Genomic DNA, 19,006 nt, shown 5'->3' with positions numbered 1-19,006 from the left:
TATGTTAGAGAAGGACAAAGCCATTGAATTATGTCATATGCTGCGCACAGGCGGCTTGTCGGTGGCAGTGCTGCCGGAGACAGAGGACGCACAGACGCACAGATATAAGAGGCTTATCTAAATGAAGGACAGTCACCACCAACACCTCAGGCAGAGCTGGAACATATTCATATATACGATATTTTACTCTTTCTGTTGCAGACAGATCCTTTTTTCTGCTGCACAGACGACATGAACCTTTCACTGTGTGTATTTAAAATGAAAATATACAGTCTCCTAGGTTGGTCTTGTTATACATTTATGCTATACACGAAAACACATTAAATGCACAATACTGTACATGTAAAGCATTTAAATATATTTAACACTCACAGTATTTCTGTACAAGAATACAGCTGCACTTTATTATGGTCTAATTCTCTGTCACTGGGTTCCTCACTTCACTACTTAAACCTGAGCACTTGAATACACACCCACTGCATGTAGATCTCAAAGCAGTGCAAATGCTTGAACAAAAAATACATGAAGCTATAATAAAATGTCTGTTTGTACTTTTGAGAAAACTCTCCAATCATCAGCTCAATGCTCAGTTTGCTGCAAATCAATGGATACTGCTCCCAACACGTTAATCTATAACATTTCTGTTGTCGAACATGGAGGTCACTGTTTTTGTTCCTTTGGGGGATCAGTGCAGAAGAAAATTAACCATCTCACAGTATGTCACTGCACTTATTCCTGTGTTACTTCCAGGGCTGTGCTGACAGGTGGAGGGATCAGACCAGCAGCTGCCAGTCTTCGCTCACTAGTCAGGAAGTTGAAGGTTGCACATGCATTTGGCTGAAAAACAGCAGAGATGAAAAAAAATGAGGAAAATTAGTTCAGCACAATTAGCATTAAAGGTCTGGTGGTCAGAAAGTCTTCCTGTCGTTGTCGTCTTTCATATGCATTTTTTACACTGATATCTGGGCATACTTTACCGTGTCTTGCACCTCCACAGAGATGCCTTTACTCTTGAGTAGAGCGAGGACTGAGGGGTTAATTCGTTCAAGCCGTGCGCCTGTGCCCAGTACGAGAATCTCTACACAAACAACAGGAAAATGAGTCGAATGACATGCATCAAGACATGTTTTTTTCAGTTACATACACTGTATATGAACCTAGAAGAGTGACAAAATTAAGAAAAAACTTGGAAAAATAACTGCATGCAGATGCTTCCATACAGGACATGAGGGGACACTAAACGGTTTGATGAGCATGAAAATTATGTAAATAGTGGTTTAAGGTCTCCACAATCACCAGATCTCAATCCAGTATAACAGCTATAGGAGATTTTAGATTGACATATGAAACATTGCTCTCCACCAACATCATCAAAACACCAAATGAGGGAATATCTTTTGGAAGAATGGCATAGATACTTGTAGATAATGCTAAGAGTTATTGAAGCTGCGCTCAACACCTCACTAACACACTTTGTGTTGTTTTTTCTTTAATTTGTCACCAATCTGTTTTTGTTTTTCTGTTTTTTTTTTTTTTTTTTTACCTATTCTTGGTTCAAGCATGTGGAAGAGTGAGACACTTTCCTCTGTGATGTCTTTGTAGCTGCCAACCTGCAGAAAAGAGTGATTTAAAACCATAAAAACCACACAGAAAGTTATTTAAATTGAATGCAAAAGAAACAATCAGTGGTTTGTGAAGGTAGTTATTATATTTCTCTCACATTCCACTGCAGGATGGCAGGAGGCAGCACAGCACAGGGTCCGAACACCTTATTGCCATCGATGTTGAATCCTCTGGGACTGTAACTGTGGATCATGATCCCACTGCCCAGCTCCTTCTTCATGATGGACAATGTGGTCCGCTGGTACATCTCATCATCACTGGGACCCAGTCTGTGACCACGAGACAGAAACGGGCTGGAATCAGAGACAGAGAAACTCAGTTAGAACCAATAACAAAATATTAAGTGCATAAGTCTGATTCTTCTCTATCATTTATTGTCAGTATTATTATTACAAAGAGTGCTCATGATCTGAAAAACTGTGGGTATGAAACAGTCTAAGAATTGATGTTTTTACTGCACCGGTCTTATCTCTGTATCTCCATCACTTTGCATTAAACAGAAACAGGCTGCACTGCAGAACTGCTGCCATATGGCCCAGTTTAAAATCCAGAAATCTACTGCCAACCTACTGACAGGGCCGACAGCCAAAAGCTTTAGGCCTGCTTCTGCAGAAAAGAGGCAGCCAAGAAACAAACATTTCTGCTGGTCTAAGGAACTGCGGCAAATTTCATCATGTTCTCACACTTTTTATTCCTGACTATATCAAAAAAATCAGAGCAAGTTCAGCAATGCTTTGTGTCTGAGATGTGACGCACTGCATTTTCTGCTCAGCTGCTGTCTCACCAGCTGGTTTGTTAAAGCAGCGCAGCACAAGCCTCATGAGAAGACCTGAAGAAAGTGTGAATGTAATGACCACCTCCACCAGATGGAGCCAGAGATGTTGTCTGATGGGTAAACAGGACTAGGGCTGGTGCCAAGTGGAAATCTTGGAGTTATAATAGAGGAAAAAACATTATGCACATTAAAAAAATAAAAAAACACCTCTGTTCATCAGGTGCTGGACAAAGTCAGGACTATTCTTTTCTTCCACAGTGCTTCTTAAATCACTGATGCTGAGCAACGTTTTGATCAATCAGATCTTCATCAGGCACAAAACAGCACCAACAAATAGCACAATACAGGTACATATAATCTGCAACAGGCTGTAGTCAAAGTCAACAATATATGCGTCTTCAGAACATTTAAGAGATCATCACAGGTGTCAACAAAAGAGTCAAAGTCATAAAGAGTCAGACAGAACCTCAAAGACAAACTGAAAAAAGTTACAAATATTTTATATATTTTTGATTTTATTGTTTATTTATCAAATTGTTTTTCATTCCAGTTGTTGACATCTGTGATTACGTCACTGTTTTCTGTAGATCCCTGGCTACAGCCAAGAGCCTCTAGACCTGATGACTGGTCAGTTAATGAGAAAGATAATAATTAAGATATTAATCGATTGATAGTGGTAGTAAAATAGATAGTGATAGGCAAAGAAATAGATAAATTGACAATAAAACTGATGGTTGGTTGCAGCTCTGGTCTCCATGCAGTTCTAACTATACTGGTAAAAAACAAAAAAACAAAAACAAAAAACAGGATCCCTCTGTCACAATAAGAAGAGTTTGTTCCAGCCCAGGATATAAATTGACCTACAGTGTAAACCCACACACAACATGACTGTGACAGTTGTTGTAGTAATGTGTTTAATATGGGAATAATTAAAAAACACAACATATGACTTAAAAACCTTTATTGCCTCTGTTTAATAAAACTAACTCCTGTGATAGTTCAGCCTTTCATTATGAAACCATGACTTTTTAATATCCTCGTCTCGCAGGCTCCACACTGAGAGGAGGGAAGTCATATTGTGGGACAGTTATTTAACCGACCGCTCTGAGGTTGGTTTTCTTTTTTCTTTCAGTCGAAATGAATCACAGGGCTTAAATAAAACACCACCCTACCTTGTGAAAGCGGGTCCTGCCCTGGAGGAGAAGAGAAACCCGTGGGTTGATCTCTGAAGGAGGAATCTGGTGCACATCACACCGGACATGTTGACGGACAGAACCACCCGGCGACACTCAGAGGGGGACACAGTTCTGTGTGACACCAGCCGCTCGTTTCCGGTGTTGTACAACGAAAAATCGAACAAAGCTTTTCAAATCATTTCATTTGTTAGACTATCGTGGTATATTGTATTAGAAAGTATTATTATCATTTGTATTTCTAGCATAATTTGAACAAAAAGCTAAAATCAAAGCAAAGACGTCAAAAAAACTGTTAAGAAGTTAATGCTACTTCTGATGTCCTTGCTAATATACACACATTCTGTGCGTACCATCAGAAAATGTGTCATTTTATTCCTTTAACTGAAATAAAGGGGAAAGTGTGACTTCTGGACCCAGATATTTCCCTTATCATATCCAAACCTTGCAACTAACTCCCACTAAAACGTGTCCATATAATCCACATAATATAATATAAATGTGGCTTTTATTTTAATCTTTAGTTGTTTCTGCGCCTTTTAAAGTCTCAACAGACTTTATTGGTGACATATTTCTTGATAATTAATTAACTGTTTGTTCGATTACATTGGCGTATGTACATCTGATGAGTGTAATACTGAGTATTATGATATAATGCCTATGATATAATGTCTAAGGAACTGTTACTAAATCTCAACAATATAAAGTAAAACCCAGTATTATATGCAAATCAAAAGCGCCTTTACAAATAAAATTTTCAGCAAAGGCTCATCAAATCTTTCATATTTTCTGACGCAGCTCTTTATTCTGTGTTTGATTAAAATGCCTGGGGGGCGTGTTCAGGGCGTGACAGCGCCCCCCTGCGGTGTTTTCTGGCAATAGTCACGGGTCAGATGATCGAGCAGCTACATTGTAAATAGGCAGCAGCGGTCCGCCGTGGCCATGCCTTCATAGCCTCTTTAAATCACTTCCGACTGAGCAGATCCTTCCACTCGGACACCCCTCATCTTCGGACATTGTTTCGGCTCATTTCGGAGCGTTGAAGTCTCATTAAAAGTATGTACCGGTCTCTGTACGCCTTCCGATCCGCGGAGCCCAACTCGCTGCACTTCGCGGCCGGAGAAAGCTTCCTAATCCTGGAGAGGAGCAACAAACACTGGTGGTTGGGGTCCCGCTGCAGCTCGGGGGAAACCGGCTACATCCCCGCCTCATACATCGAAAAAATACAGGTAAACTACGCCACACTGTGACCTGCTGGTGCTCGCTTTTTGTCTCAGAGAATATAAACCGTGACCGTGTCGCATCCCGGGGTGAGGACACATCCAGTGAGAGCTGAGGGTTGATGGGATCGAGAGACGCAGATCCGGTGTAACTGTGCGGTGCGGTGTGTTTATGCTGCAGTGAAGGCCATGTTGAAGCTGACTGCTGATTATTGCATGTTTGCTGGGGATCCCATAAATTATTGGAAGGGTTGCATTATGTAGAGACATGGCCCTCTGCACTGCAGCTGCTGACTGCGACAGAGAGGGGGACAGACACTGGAGAGGACAGGAGTCAGGAGAGGATGGGATAAGACAGGACAGGATGATACAGTCCAGGACAGGACAGGACAGGATATGAGACAGCACAGCTCCAAGGACGAGACCCACCAAAACAGAGAGCTATTGTTTCTGTTCATATTAAAATCATCTCCTCCTGTGTCTCTATCTACATTTTATTATCAAGAATCTCTCTCAGCTAACCTTCTCATTGTTTAAGAAGTAGCTGCTTCTCTCCACAAAGCTTTTTTTTCTCCAAGTCACACCCACATCATGAGGAAACTCTTTTTTCCAAGGATCCAGACAAACAGTGAACTAGTCAGAGCATGCATTTAGTAAAATCATAGGCTCAGACAGTGGCAGGATAGGAATGCTCTCTCCTGTTGTTAATGACACTGGCAGTGGAGGTTTAATGAGCCTGAATGTGAGGCCTCACTGAGCACGTGTGACACTGGTTAAAAGCCTGTTTTTGTTAGATAACTGCCCCAGTTTTTTTTCTGCCCGGAGTCACACATGTCCCCAAGCCACTTTTTTTGTTCTGTTTTGTTTAAAGTTTAATAACTACGCATGCTGCCATGTTAATGAATATTTAATTTGTTCATCTCCTCCCTCCATGTTTTCTCTTCTTATCTGCCAGGCTCCAGAGCAGGATGAGGTGTTGCAGTCTATCGACAGAGCCATCGAAGGCATCCACAATGTGGCCTTAAAAAATGGAGGCAAATACAATCTGGAACAGCGAGATGTCCTGCAGTGAGTGGAAAACGCTCATGATAAATGTCAAATAGTGAGGTGTTGTCCTCTCTGTCCTGCATACGAGTGATTTTTCTCCTCTGTTGCAGAAAATTGATCCATCACAGAAAGGAGACCCTCGCACGGCGAAGTTCCTCCTCCGCCAGTAATAAACAAGGCCTCCCATCTTCCAACAGTGAAATATCTCTCAGTCAAACTCCTCCTCCACCCAATGGCCTTAACCGAGACTATGGACGACAGGGAAGCATGCCGTTATCAGGAAGCATGGATAATATGCAAGGAGAACAGGGCTTTTACCAGGTAACACCCTCAGACACTGCACACAGTATGAACTCAAACTGCCCTAAATGTGGTTAATTTCACATTTGTAGCTCAGGTACTCATGGCTTATTAAGCTGTTAATAAATGTAGTAAATTTCAGCCTTACACAATTTATAATTGCTTCATTATTTGCAGAGACTCTTACGTGGAAGTTACTTTCCAGGCTAAAATTACAAATGTTCTCTGTTTCCAGCTTCTCCTTTTCTCTGTTTTATATTATAAACTGAATATACAATATTTGGTTTTTGGACTTTTGATTTGACAAAAACAATCTGCACATTGACTGATCATGAAAATAATCTCTATACAGTAATAATGCTGGACTGAGCTAAGTTGGTGAAAATTCAGTAACAAATGTACAATGAGTCAAATCACCAAAACACTTGAGCTACTGGGGCCCCTGGAGGTCTGTGCTCCTGTGGCAGCTGCCCGGTTGGTAATCCAGCCCTGCCTGTGTCCCCACCTGCAGGTGCCTCCTCAGCCTCGACGTGCGGCTCCGATCACCCCTCCCCCCCCTGAGAAACAGAGAAACAGCCGGCGTCCAGGTTAGTGAACAGTACCAGCAACACTCATTACCTACAGACACGTCGCAGTGTCAGACACCACAGAGTGTTTTTAGCTGCTGCTTTTAGCTGATGCTACCTGCCTCAGCTCTGTGCTTCACAAACACACTCTATTCTTAGTCAGGTCATTCCTGTTCCCTCTCCCCTCTCTGTAACTGGAGCTCCCTCTCTCTCTCTGTCAGCAGAGCCGGAGGTCCCCTCCAGAGTGTCCTCTCTTCCTCCGTCCCCTGCTCCCTCCCTCTCGATCAGCAACACCTCTTTGGAGTCAGGCTCCTCCCACTCCCTGGTCTCCTCTGATGTCAGTTTGCCAAGTGTTGCCAGCACCCCCCCCCCTCCCGTGCCATCCCGTGTGAAGCCCTGTGCACCTCCTCCTCCAGACGTTTTGCCCTCTGACTCTCCTCCTCAGCCGGCTCCCGCAAAGAAAAGCCCGGCGCCTCAGCCTCCCCAGCCCACCCCCCCTTTGCAGGAGAACCAGCCAGAGAGTGAATGGCCTGTCGCCCCCCCATCTGTCGCTGAAAGCCCCCCAGGCAGCCCCGCCGCCTCCGAGCCAGTTCCCATGACCATCGGGGCTGAGCTGATCGAGCTGGTGCGGAAGAACACGGGCCTGAGTTACGAGCTGTCGCGGGTCGCCGTCGGTGTGGTGGTCGGCCATCTGCAGACTGCTCTACCTCAAGCCTCCTCCGACTTGGAGCGAGTCCTCCTCTCGCTGGTGGAGAGCAAGGTCAGATTTGTTTTCATTATATCACGTGGATTCAGCATCCTGGAGCTTTGCCAGCTTGGAGGAGAATACCGGTGTCGTTTAAAGTTACAGCTCAGTCTGCATTTAGCTGACATTTCTCAGAGTCATTTTGAAACGCAGGGGGACGTGGGCCCTTTCATTCATTTCCTGTTTTTAAATGCAGGCTTTGCAGTGTCCATCCAAGCATGAAAGAGCTGCTGATTGTTTCCTGGCAGGCATTTCTGCTTCTTCCTCTTGGTTTAAGGTGGCTAACAGTGGGCACTAATGTAATGCCAAACAGCAGTTGGTGAAAGCTTCTGCCTACATCCTGTAGTCTCTCTGATCAAGCAGAGGCCTCTTCAGTCTGCTTTTAGATATGAAAACCACAACTTTGGCTTAACAAAATAAACCAAATGAGCACCTGAGCAGAAACAAAACCAAACTGAGGGCTGTAGCTTGGATAATTTTAAAGCCAGTATGTTATTTTTATCACTTTTTAAAAATGAATTACAGAGAATAGATATCTATACAAGATGATTGACACAAACACTGGTATTTTCCTTTAAAGCTGCTCTAATCAGTAGGTTTCTTTATTGGTACCCAGGGTTCAATTTCTTGTGCAAAGTTAGCTCAAGTTAAAAACAAGACATCACAGTGTCACAGAGTCAGAAGACAGAAACCAAAACACACAAAACAGAACACAAGATGCAAGAAAACATAAGACAAAATACATTGTAGGTGTTTTTATCAGATGTGGAGCTACACTCACACCAGATTCTCTTAATTCCATAAAAAAGGAATATTAAGAATGCTGTTATGTTATGCTTGTGTCTCAAGTTATAATACAAACTGGGTTTGTCCTGGTGTTCTTTGTCTCTGCAGGATCTGAGTGCTGCGCTGCCGCAGGGCCAGGTGTGTCACGATGAACAGCGGCTGGAGGTGATCTTCAGCGACCTCGCCCGTCACCGGGACGACTCCCAGCAGCGCAGCTGGGCGCTTCACGAAGACCACGCCCTCATCGCCTGCTACCTCGAGGAGCTGCTGAAGATACTGGTATGACTCAAGGGAGCTGTCGACCTCGCTGTCCGGGAACAGTTTGTGTTTGTAACAGTCTGCAGGGTGTTTGTTTTCTGACCGGCGAAGCGGAAGAAAGTGTCCAACATCCTGACTGACTGTGTGAGACATGCAAAGATGGATTTGGTCTGATAGTTTTGTCTGTCAGTCATAACTAAGTAGATTTATTTATGTCACACTTCTCAAAACAGAAGTGCCTCGCAATAAAAGCATGAGTCATTATGGATTAACATGTACAGTAATGTAACATGTGCTAAAATGAACTGAAAAAAGGAACAAAAAATAGAGGATTCAAATAAAGAGACAGTTTTCAGTGAGCGCTGGAGAAATTCAAGGCCACAAATTCAACATATATAAGTAAGGCAAGAGTTTCTGAGTTGATTTAACCTCCTTATCCTCATCATTATATCATGAAAAGTTTTCTGCTGGAATCTGTGATGTCGTGTCTGTAAATACCAGACATGTTTGATGGGATCCGAGCAGCTCAGACGACTCTACAAATCCAACCAACGATGGTTAAAGGCTGAATCTGTAAAACCTCCCGGCTGCCAAATATTCTTTGTTGGCAGTTTGTCCTGACCGAGATACTCAGATCAGGATTGGGATGTTCAGATGAGTTGTTAATGGGCTCCGTAATCCTCTGGTGTGACCACAGATTATGAAGTTACATAGTTATGATGTTATTATATCATTGCTGCTGCAACTAAGAGACATTTCTTTTTCCCTCAGACTGATGCAGATCCAGAGGTGTGTAAGAGGATGTGCAAGGCCAACCACTGTGAGAACGTGCTCTCTCTGGTTTCATATTATCAGATGGTAAGTCATTATAATAACACACTGGACAAAAATGTAATCTGGACTCAGGCAAAAACAATAATTCAGGTGTGCTGGGGCAAAATGAAAAGAAAAACTAGTTCAACAGTAATATTAATAAATTCTGCAAAGCACTGTGCAGTGCTATCAGTGCCCTGGTTCTCAGCCTCAGTGGTCTGAATGTGTAAATACATGTGACCGTGCAGGAGCACCGTGTGTCTCTGCGGCTGCTGCTGCTCAAAGTGTTCGGAGCGATGTGCAGCCTGGACGCCGCCCTCATCTCCACCCTCCTCAACTCCATCCTCCCCATGGAGCTGGCCAGAGACCTGCAGACAGACACACAAGGTGAAAACATGCACTTTTTCACTGCTTCCTCTTAATGTGACCACACTTACTCATGCTTTTCTTTTTTTGTCTGTTTTTCTCCTCAGAGCACCAGAAGATGTGTTACACAGCTCTGGTGATGACTATGATCTTTTCGATGGGCGAACAGGTGCCATATCATCACTATGGTATGAAAAGGTTTATAATACATATAGCATATATATGGTATATATATTGAATCTCTGCATATAACGTTAGGCACACAAAAATACAGCATTGTGGGTGAACAAAGCTGATGCTTCCAAAACAATGAAAGCTGTTTTGGTTTTAGCTTCATGCATATTTCACCTCACCTGACAGATTACTGAAGGTTGTCCCAAGACAAACAAATCTGGATGCATTAAAAGGATATTGTTTGACATAATCCTGACCCTCCCTTCTTTCAGAACACTTGAATGCTGACTTTGTAAAGTTTCTGCTGGGTGTGGTGGAGGACGGGCTTCCCTCTGATCCCACAGAGCAGCTGCCCGACACCTTCCTGAACCTCCTGCTGGCCTTTAACCTGCACCACACAAGTGAGAACATCCTCAGTAGACCTCTCTGATAGTGGACATTTTGAGCTGGGAAGCACAACTGTAACTGATAAAGATAGTTGCCATCTTATAGTCCTTGTATTGTGCATGCTGTCTTACTGTCACAAAGAACAGATTTCTATACTTTTGTGCCTGGCTCTGTTGAGTTTTTAAGCTTTTATTGTGCTACTACAGATACTTATTTGTGCTGCGTGTCTGTGTCTCGTCTGTGTCACCCAGCACCCAGCAACAACGTGATCATGCAGGAGCTGAAGGAGAAAAATGTCAAGATCCTGTCAGAGAAAGTGCTGCTGCTTCTGAACAGAGGCGGTAAAAAGACACCATATTTCCCATTTTTCACATCGTATTTCACTTTCACACTTTACATCACGGCTCATTGTTTGTCCTCTGCTCTCCAGACGACCCTGTGTGTATGTTCAAACACTCCCCGCCTGCACCACACTCAGTGCTCAAGTTTCTGCAGGATGTTTTTGCTAGCAGGGAGACGGCCGACATCTTCTACCGCACTGACATGATGGTGATGATCGACATCGCTGTCCGGCAAATATCTGACCTTTCACCTGGAGACAAGGTGAGATGGCGACACGTTGCATAACTGCCATTCTCTGGCTTTATCTCCTGTTAAATCAACCACCAGTTAACTTGTAAGATTGTAATCTCCTCTCTCTCTCTCCTTCCCTGTGAAGCTGCGGATGGAGTATCTCTCCCTCATGCACTCCATAATGCGCTCGACGGACTACCTCGAGCACCAGCACCGCCTGTCAGACCTGCAGGGGGCGCTGCAGAGGATTCTCAGGGAGGAGGAAGATCCAGGGGAGGATGAGGGGAGTGCCACGGCAAAGCAGATGGATAAGCTCATTGTACAGCAGATCTACAAGGAGTTCCCACAGATCTGTGAGAACCAGGACTAACCATATCAGTATCACACACTGTAGTCTGCTCCTGTCTACAGCAGGGAGGTACGATAAAGCTTGAAAGAAGAAAGAACTGATGCTTGATGGGACGCCCTGTATTCTGTGCCAGCCTGTACTGAGAGAAACAAACCAGTTATGCCAATGTTGTCTTGGACTCGTCGTTCAGGACTGCAGCATTCATGTGATGTTGATTTCAGAAAGATTTTGCTGTTTTTCACAGCTTTCCCCCTCTCAGATGAGTTTAATTTGAGTGGGAGTTGGTCCTTGGTGTGCTTCAAGAAAGAAAAAATATGACAAATGCACAAACAAAATCTGTGAGGTTTAGTCATACTTAGAGATTAAAAACAGCCAAAATATAAGCCAAGCTTCTGAGCTTTTCTCACAGTGAATTCTTAGCAATAATAATAATAATCAAACATGAGCTAACTCTACTCAAAGTATTTTGAAAATTAAAGTAACGACAACCACAACTAAACCTTATTCTAACCAAAGTAACTTTAACCAAACTGATTTTAGATCAAATTCAAAGTTTTGTGATGAAAAGGCAGATTTGAAATGATGCTCAAATGACAGTGCCATTACACAAACTGTTGTGAGAATACTTTGACCCTTTATGTGCTTCCCTAATAGTGGGACCAAACTACTGTGTGTTACTGAGAGCATTATTTTCTCTCTAGAGTACACTACTCCTAAAACTGACATCCTCTTTCCATTCACCCCCCACCACCCCCATTCATCATATTTAAAATTAAAATTGTTGAACATGTGTACTATCATAGTGAGAAAAAGCACACTCTGACTCATGTGTTATCATTACTAAGCTTTTAGCTGAGTAACTCGCTGCTACATATTGAGTCTCTCCTGTGGCTCCGTCTCAGTCGGGTATGTTTGTCTCTTTATTGCTTTTTCGAACTCTTAAAAGGCGATCGCTCTGTACTCACATATTCTCTGCTCCTCAAGCGCCAGATGTCAGTGACTGTTTACAGATTAATGTCGGGTTGGACTGAAGAGTTTTTGTCCGTATGCTGCATTCACATTCAACCTAACTGTGCTGCAATAAGGCTTTTAACAACTTGCTGTAAAATACTGAGTCTTGGCTGATGTGAGGGTGTTCTGTAGTTATTATCTAAGATAATAAATTAGTCAGTGTTGTTGATTTCCAGTTATAATCTCATGCTCTTACTAAAATCAAGATGAGGGAGAGGGTATACAGGGCATTTCTTTTATCTCCTCGTGGTCTTATACTTTAACAGCAACATGTACCTTTCCTTATTTCTTCCCCAGGATGTAGTGATTGATGTTGTTCTCCCATCTTACACTTTAATTTGTCTGTTTTTTGTCCCTGGCATGGCTCTCCCACCTGGAAAACATGTCTCTGAAGAAGGTAGACACAATCCAGAAGTGATATCAGATTTTAGTTAATGTTCGAGTACTCATTCATTCAGTGTTTGTGTGTCTGTTTACAGTGCGTGTGTGTGAGTGGGAGAGAGGAACATCTCCTTTCCATGATTAACATTGTCTGCAAAACTGCTATGACTGTGTTATAATAAAACTAATAAAGCTATATTTTAACAGTGGAAGTGGTTGGATCGGTTGTTAAGAGGGTGATTGTGTGACAGAGTATTTTGTGTACAACATAATAAAAACTTAATTCAAGGTTTTGTTGACATGTTGTATTTGACAGACTCAGGATACAGTACAACAAATAGGAGTGAGATTTAACCAGGTAATTTATGTGTTTAAAAGATACAAGCAAGTGTGTCCAATATGTCAGTTTAAATGAGAGAATATACACCAATGGATGAACAATGGTAAAAAACACAAAGACAAATATATTTTTATTTTGTAAATTAACACAAAAAATAACGCCTCATTTGAGAACTGAATCAACCAGTTATTAAAATACGTAACCACATAATAACAACGTTTCTTTTCGTGCACTTATCAAAACAAAGTGCTGTAAAGGGGCAAAATGAAAAAAGAAACATTATCACTTAAATACATTCAGACACTAACATCATGTGATTTGTTTATCTTATTATATTAAATATTATTTTTTAAATCCAAACTTCAAAGTATTTCCACCCGGACACCAAACCGACACGTACCGGAGTGGAGCTGTGTTGCAGTCAGACCGGTCCGGGTAGATAAGTGGGTGAAAGGTCCAGCAGACAGTAGAGACAGCAGAGCACTAACACCATTCTCAGAGACATACACCGAACAGGTGAGGTGTAACGTACTGTTGTTGTTTTTATTTATTTGTCGGTGTGTCTCTGTTTCCTCTCGGTGTCGGTTTCATTGTGTTTTTTTTTCTTCTGCAGAACGGAAAGTAAAAATGTCCAAACAGCCGCAACCGATCAGTCCGCTGAAGAACTTCTTCGCTGGAGGCTTTGGAGGGGTTTGCCTCGTCTTCGCCGGACATCCACTCGACACCATTAAAGTAATTACTGCACAGTGTGTGTTTGTGTGTATCGCTTACACACCGCTGCCATTTCATTTAGGAAACAGTCAGGACAGTGCATCTGCAGGCAGCAGAGGCAAACATGTTCCTGCTCAGGTCCTGGATGTAGCAGAGAAGCTGTGCTGCGTTTGATGTGTTAAATGTTGAGAGCTTAGGGTGTCAGCTCTGCCTGCTGTAGACCTTTGACCCACATTCAGTCTGTCTCATGACTCAGCTCACTGCTGCTGTCAAAGAGGTCTCAATGAATGCAGGACTAATGTCATCACATTAATACTGCATTAGACCTACAAGAACTAGCTCATCAGTCAGCCAGTGATATCAGGTTATTGCAGAGACAGCACTGTGCAAAAGTTTGAAGCACTAGAAGTGTCTTTAATAATAATACCATGAATATTTATAAGTTAACTTCATACAGAAAAATAAATTAAATTACATCAGTATTCAGTGTGATGAAAGTGTGTGATGGATAAGAATCTTTTGCACAGTACTGTTTGTTTGATCACATCATTTGTCCAGCAGACAAGTTGATTTTTCACATTTTTTATTTAATTATTATTAAGTTTTTCTTTTTAAAGAAAAGAAGTATTTGTTGTCTACTACAGTATACATATCTACTCTGTAAATCACCAGCCTTCTGTTCTCATTTCAGTAAAGTTCTGATATCAAAAACAAATTTATAGACGGGTTCCTGCTTACACACAATCAAGGATGTGCATACAGCCAGAGGATAGAAAACACGTTGCCTTAGTGTAATGACTTAATTGTGGACATTTTCAGCAGCTATAAAGAAAGCAACTTGTTGTAAACCAGTAAAAATGACCGTTTAGAGGTCTATTTTTCAGCTCAGGCCACCTTTGATAGACATCGGCCCTGGCCATCTGATATGACACGTGTTTCAGTGAGATTCGGCAGCTAGTGGCAGCGATCATGTGAACACAGACTACACAGAGTGGTGGGAAAAGAACTGAGAGTCCCAAAGCTGCAGCAGAGTTTAAAAATGCAGAAGCCCCTCCCTAACAGTAGTTAACATTAGCATAACAAATAGGATAGTAACCTTTCCGATATCTCCATAAAGACTTTTTTTCATCCTTTTAATAAATTAAAACTATTGACAATAGATTTAAAAACACACAATCAGTTTAGTTTGTAGTCGCAAAGTTACAGCAAACACGTAAGCAAACAGCTGCCTATTTACACATCCAACCGACACAGCAACAATAGCAGTTATTTGGAGTTGTGTTTCTGGCCTCCAGGCAAATAAAAATCCAATATTTAGTCCCTAAATGTTGAACTAATTCACAGACTCACTTGTAGTCTGTGTTCAGGTGCTGAATTGGGTTGAGATTGAGTCAGGTCTTTCCACTTCAAACACTTGTGAGGAAAACTGTCACCACATGTTTGTTGTATTCTCTGTGTGTGATGTCAATAAAAGAAACATATTTTTATCTCAGGTGCGTTTACAAACTCAGCCCAAAGCCAAACCTGGAGAGAGCCTCATGTATGCTGGAACCATTGACTGTTTCAAAAAGACCTTAGCCAAAGAGGTGAGGTTGCACGCTGCTTTAATCTCAAGAAAATATGGTCCAAAGTTCCTTTCCTCCTTCACACTGATGTTTCCTTGCCGTTTTCTTCCCTCACAGGGGGTGAAGGGGCTTTATAAAGGCATGGCAGCCCCCATCATTGGAGTCACTCCCATGTTTGCTGTCTGTTTCTTTGGATTTGGACTGGGCAAGAAGCTGCAACAAAAGACTCCTGATGATATCCTTACGTAGGTGATTGGTCTGTCAGAGGTGGCTGCACTGTTCGGTTAATTGTTCCAAACACTCTGTGGGTGGTCATTCATTCGTCCATCAGCCTCTTTCACTCGTCCCCTGCAGGTATCCACAGCTGTTTGCAGCAGGGATGTTGTCCGGTGTGTTCACCACGGCCATCATGGCTCCTGGAGAGAGAATCAAATGTCTCCTACAGGTCAGAGGTCACTGTATGTGTCTGTGCAGATAAACAAGATCTAATCAGTGACCCTTTCCCCACAGACCAAAATAAAATCAGACTCTTCCTTTATTGCTTCAGATTTGGGAGAGGTTGTTATTGGGGCAGAGAAAAGAGACTGTACAGTGAGTGTAAAATAACGTGTGTGTGTTACAGATCCAGGCATCGACCGGGCAGGTGAAGTATGACGGACCCATGGACTGTGTTAAACAGCTGTACCGAGAGTCTGGGATCAGAGGGATCTACAAAGGCACCGCTCTGACTCTCATGAGAGGTGATTCTTTACTCTAACAGATCCTGAATCTGAGCAAACATCACAACTTGCTGTTAGGTTTGATGTTTAACGTTCATTTAGCTTCGTTTACACTGTGCAGGATATTTACAATGGGTGGGTAAAATAATGAGAAAAGGGCTTAAATTGTTAACACTTGCCCTGCAGAGTTTTCTTGTAAAAGAACAAAGTTTCTGTTTATATTCAGTGCTGCTCACCAAAACCCAGTCTGTATCCTTTAGGGTTTAACAAACTAAATGCACTGAATGGGTTTACTTCCTCATGAAACATCTGCAGAACTGATTTTTAAAGTATTTTAAGCCCCAAGTTTTGTACATCACTGCCTTTGCTGGTACGTTGTTGCACTGGTACCTCATCCACCACCTGTAGATCAGTGGAACAGTGTGAAACTATGGGCAGAAATTATTGTGTCACATTTGACCTTGTGTGTGCACAAAAAGAAACTTAATTGTAGAGTGCATGCAAATAATAGCATCATTTATTATCCCTCAGTTTAATTTATGTGCTACATATTGCCGTCATCGTCAGACTTCAGACTTCAGTCTTTATCATTTTGTTATTCATCTTTTGTAATGTTCCAGTCTTGATGATCTGCTTCAAGTCTTCTTCATGAAGTGTTATCATTATTTTCCATTTAATTAGATAGCTAATAAATATATATAATATTGGTTATACTATTGAGGTTAAGGTGGAATATTTTGAATCTGAGGTGACTCCTTTTGTTTTTTTATCACAGATGTTCCGGCCAGTGGGATGTACTTCATGTCCTATGAGTGGTTGAAGAACCTCCTCACACCTGCAGGAAAAAAGTGAATATTTGTTATTTTCTCACAGTATTTTCAACTGTCTGTTTAAAAAAGAGTCAAGCAGTTGAACCTGTTTTTATTTAAAATTTTTCTTGGCAGCCATAATGAGCTCAGTGTTCCCAGTGTGCTGTTTGCCGGAGGAATGGCCGGGATCTTTAACTGGGCTGTCGCGATTCCACCAGATGTTCTCAAGTCTCGTTTCCAGACAGGTTTGGTTTGAGATTCTATTAAATATTTTGTCTTTTTTTCATTTGTTAAGTTCTTACTGTTACACAACAGATCTTGGATTTTCTTTGTGTTCTTCTTCTGTATAGTTTCTCAAGTTTACTAAGGTTTCTGCAGAAGTAAACTGGTTTTGACAGCTGTGTTTCTGTATTTTAGTTTTTAAAATAGTCTTAAATCCAATTTCATTTAGTAAAAAAAATGTTCCTACTTAAATGTAGGACACTGAAATAGCCTAAGTTCACTGTTAAGTGTCTATGAAGATTCCCCATTTTCCAAGTCAGTGGAAACTGGCTTTCACATCCATCTTCTATTCGTGTCCATGGCTGATTTTTCTAATGTGTCTTTCCTGCAGCTCCTGAGGGAAAATATCCAAACGGTTTCCGAGATGTTCTGCGGGAGCTGATCAGAGAGGAGGGCGTGTCCTCGCTGTATAAGGGCTTCAATGCTGTCATGCTTAGAGCTTTCCCTGCAAACGCAGTGAGTGTGCCTCAGTTATTCTTCCGCTCAGTGACACTGTGAAGGGCTCTGGTGAGCAGGATGGTACATCTGGACACAGCAGGGGTCAGATTAAAATTCCACAAATGTCAGGCGTTATGATTTGAGATTTGATGTGAAGAAAAGATGTTGTAAGCAGCTCTGCAGGATGTCTGCTGGAAAAAAAAGATAAGTATCTGCTACAAGCTATAAAGTTCATTAGAAGTAACATAAACTATAGTGATTGTTTTTAAAGAAAAAGTTTAAACATAGTAAATTAACATTATTAGATTAGATAAAGACCAAAGGCAAAACCAAACATGAAACATCTACATTTTAACACACTTAACACATTCCCTCATTTAAACCAAAGCACATTTTGAGTAAATTAAAAATTCAAAGTAGAGAACTGACTGGAGACGAAAGAAATGAGGGATGAGGTGCAACAAAGGTCACTGAACTCAGACTGTAGATGTTAGTAAAGTAAGTAAAGTTTATTTGTATAGCACTTCTTAAGACAGAGCAGTCACAAAGTGCTTTCCAGTAGAATCATTTTAAAACCACACCATAAAAACAGAAAGGCAGACACAAACAATGTCGTGATGTAGTCCACCAGGACACCAAACAAAACAGTTCCATTCATTTCCTCATTATTTTTAACAAACTAAGTATTTTTCTCTCTGTCTCTTATTTTCAGGCTTGCTTCTTAGGATTTGAGCTCGCGATGAAATTCCTGAACTGGTTAGCACCAAACCTGTGATGAAGGCTCGGCGTCGCCTCATATGTGAATCCCAGGAACAGAACTGTGTAACACAACAACAGTTATTAGCAGTGCGCACGCACACACAAACTAAATCAAACAATATTAAGAGATTTTAACAAATTTCCAATAATGTACTTGATTATCTTTGAAACATTGTGGTACTGTAGAGCACGTGGATCGATCAGATCTGCACAGAGTTCAGTGAAGAGATGCTGTGATGACTCTGTACCAGTGCCAGTAACCAAACACACACACACACGGACAGTCGAATGTTCTCACTCCTTTTTGTTTTACTTGCTTTTGATTTTTTTTTTTGTTTGTTTGTTTGTTTTTAATTCTGTTATTTTTTTATATGAGAAAAGGAGTAAACTGAACATGTCGTGCCTTAACCTTTTGTTATCTGCGAGCAGGTCTACATATCAGGGAACAGGTGCATTTTGTTGTACTGTGTGTGTTCAGTCTCTCAGCAATACACGCCTTTCAGACTGTCCTTTGCTTCCTGTACGGTCACACACACACCACTCAGTGACCGCTGATACCAACTTCACTTTCTATTTGTTTAATGTGAAATTATGAGAGTAGTCATAATGAGATTGATTGAACAGTATATGAATGTCGGCATGTATAGAAATAAAAAACAGAATCCATATTTAGAAATCAAACTGTCTGTGCGTTTTTCTAAATTCTCTTTTTAGTTGGAATTTCTACAAAACAATATACAAATAATATTTTGGCCATAAAACAGAAACCTTGATTCATGTCTGTGTCTGTTTAAACAATTGAATAATTAATTATAT

General features: G+C 41.6%; 3 protein-coding genes across 4 annotated transcripts; 2 read left to right on the top strand and 1 right to left on the bottom strand.

Annotated features, from left to right (window-relative positions):
• Positions 1–281: 281 nt before the first annotated feature.
• Positions 282–3,724, bottom strand: ndufaf3 (NADH:ubiquinone oxidoreductase complex assembly factor). Its single transcript, XM_018681417.2, has 5 exons — positions 3,571–3,724; positions 1,721–1,916; positions 1,544–1,610; positions 978–1,078; positions 282–837 (listed from the first exon to the last, which is right to left on the bottom strand). Exons 1-5 carry the CDS (start codon positions 3,657–3,659, stop codon positions 730–732), a joined length of 561 nt encoding a protein of 186 aa, XP_018536933.1. The 5' UTR covers positions 3,660–3,724; the 3' UTR covers positions 282–729.
• A 736-nt stretch (positions 3,725–4,460) lies between these two features.
• On the top strand, positions 4,461–12,855 carry LOC108886511 (NCK-interacting protein with SH3 domain). Of its 2 annotated transcripts, none has more exons than XM_018681406.2 (13): positions 4,461–4,820; positions 5,767–5,879; positions 5,969–6,179; positions 6,670–6,745; positions 6,949–7,484; positions 8,364–8,534; positions 9,285–9,371; positions 9,575–9,713; positions 9,800–9,880; positions 10,139–10,267; positions 10,505–10,594; positions 10,684–10,856; positions 10,972–12,855. In XM_018681406.2, exons 1-13 carry the CDS (start codon positions 4,650–4,652, stop codon positions 11,194–11,196), a joined length of 2,202 nt encoding a protein of 733 aa, XP_018536922.1. In that variant the 5' UTR covers positions 4,461–4,649; the 3' UTR covers positions 11,197–12,855. The 2 variants fall into 2 exon arrangements, with proteins under 2 accessions (XP_018536922.1, XP_018536921.1); XM_018681405.2 differs by having other exon boundaries at positions 6,946–7,484.
• A 431-nt stretch (positions 12,856–13,286) lies between these two features.
• Positions 13,287–18,871, top strand: slc25a20 (solute carrier family 25 member 20). The gene is made up of 10 exons (XM_018681399.2): positions 13,287–13,423; positions 13,521–13,639; positions 15,112–15,204; positions 15,301–15,428; positions 15,538–15,628; positions 15,806–15,923; positions 16,678–16,750; positions 16,847–16,956; positions 17,325–17,449; positions 18,144–18,871. Exons 2-10 carry the CDS (start codon positions 13,535–13,537, stop codon positions 18,204–18,206), a joined length of 906 nt encoding a protein of 301 aa, XP_018536915.1. The 5' UTR covers positions 13,287–13,423; positions 13,521–13,534; the 3' UTR covers positions 18,207–18,871.
• Positions 18,872–19,006: the final 135 nt, after the last annotated feature.

This window comes from Lates calcarifer, linkage group LG12, assembly GCF_001640805.2.
Source record: "Lates calcarifer isolate ASB-BC8 linkage group LG12, TLL_Latcal_v3, whole genome shotgun sequence".
In the NCBI taxonomy this organism is placed as follows: domain Eukaryota; kingdom Metazoa; phylum Chordata; class Actinopteri; family Centropomidae; genus Lates; species Lates calcarifer.
The sequence above is the reverse complement of the archived record's forward strand: the minus strand, read 5'-3'. Positions and strand labels throughout refer to the sequence as shown.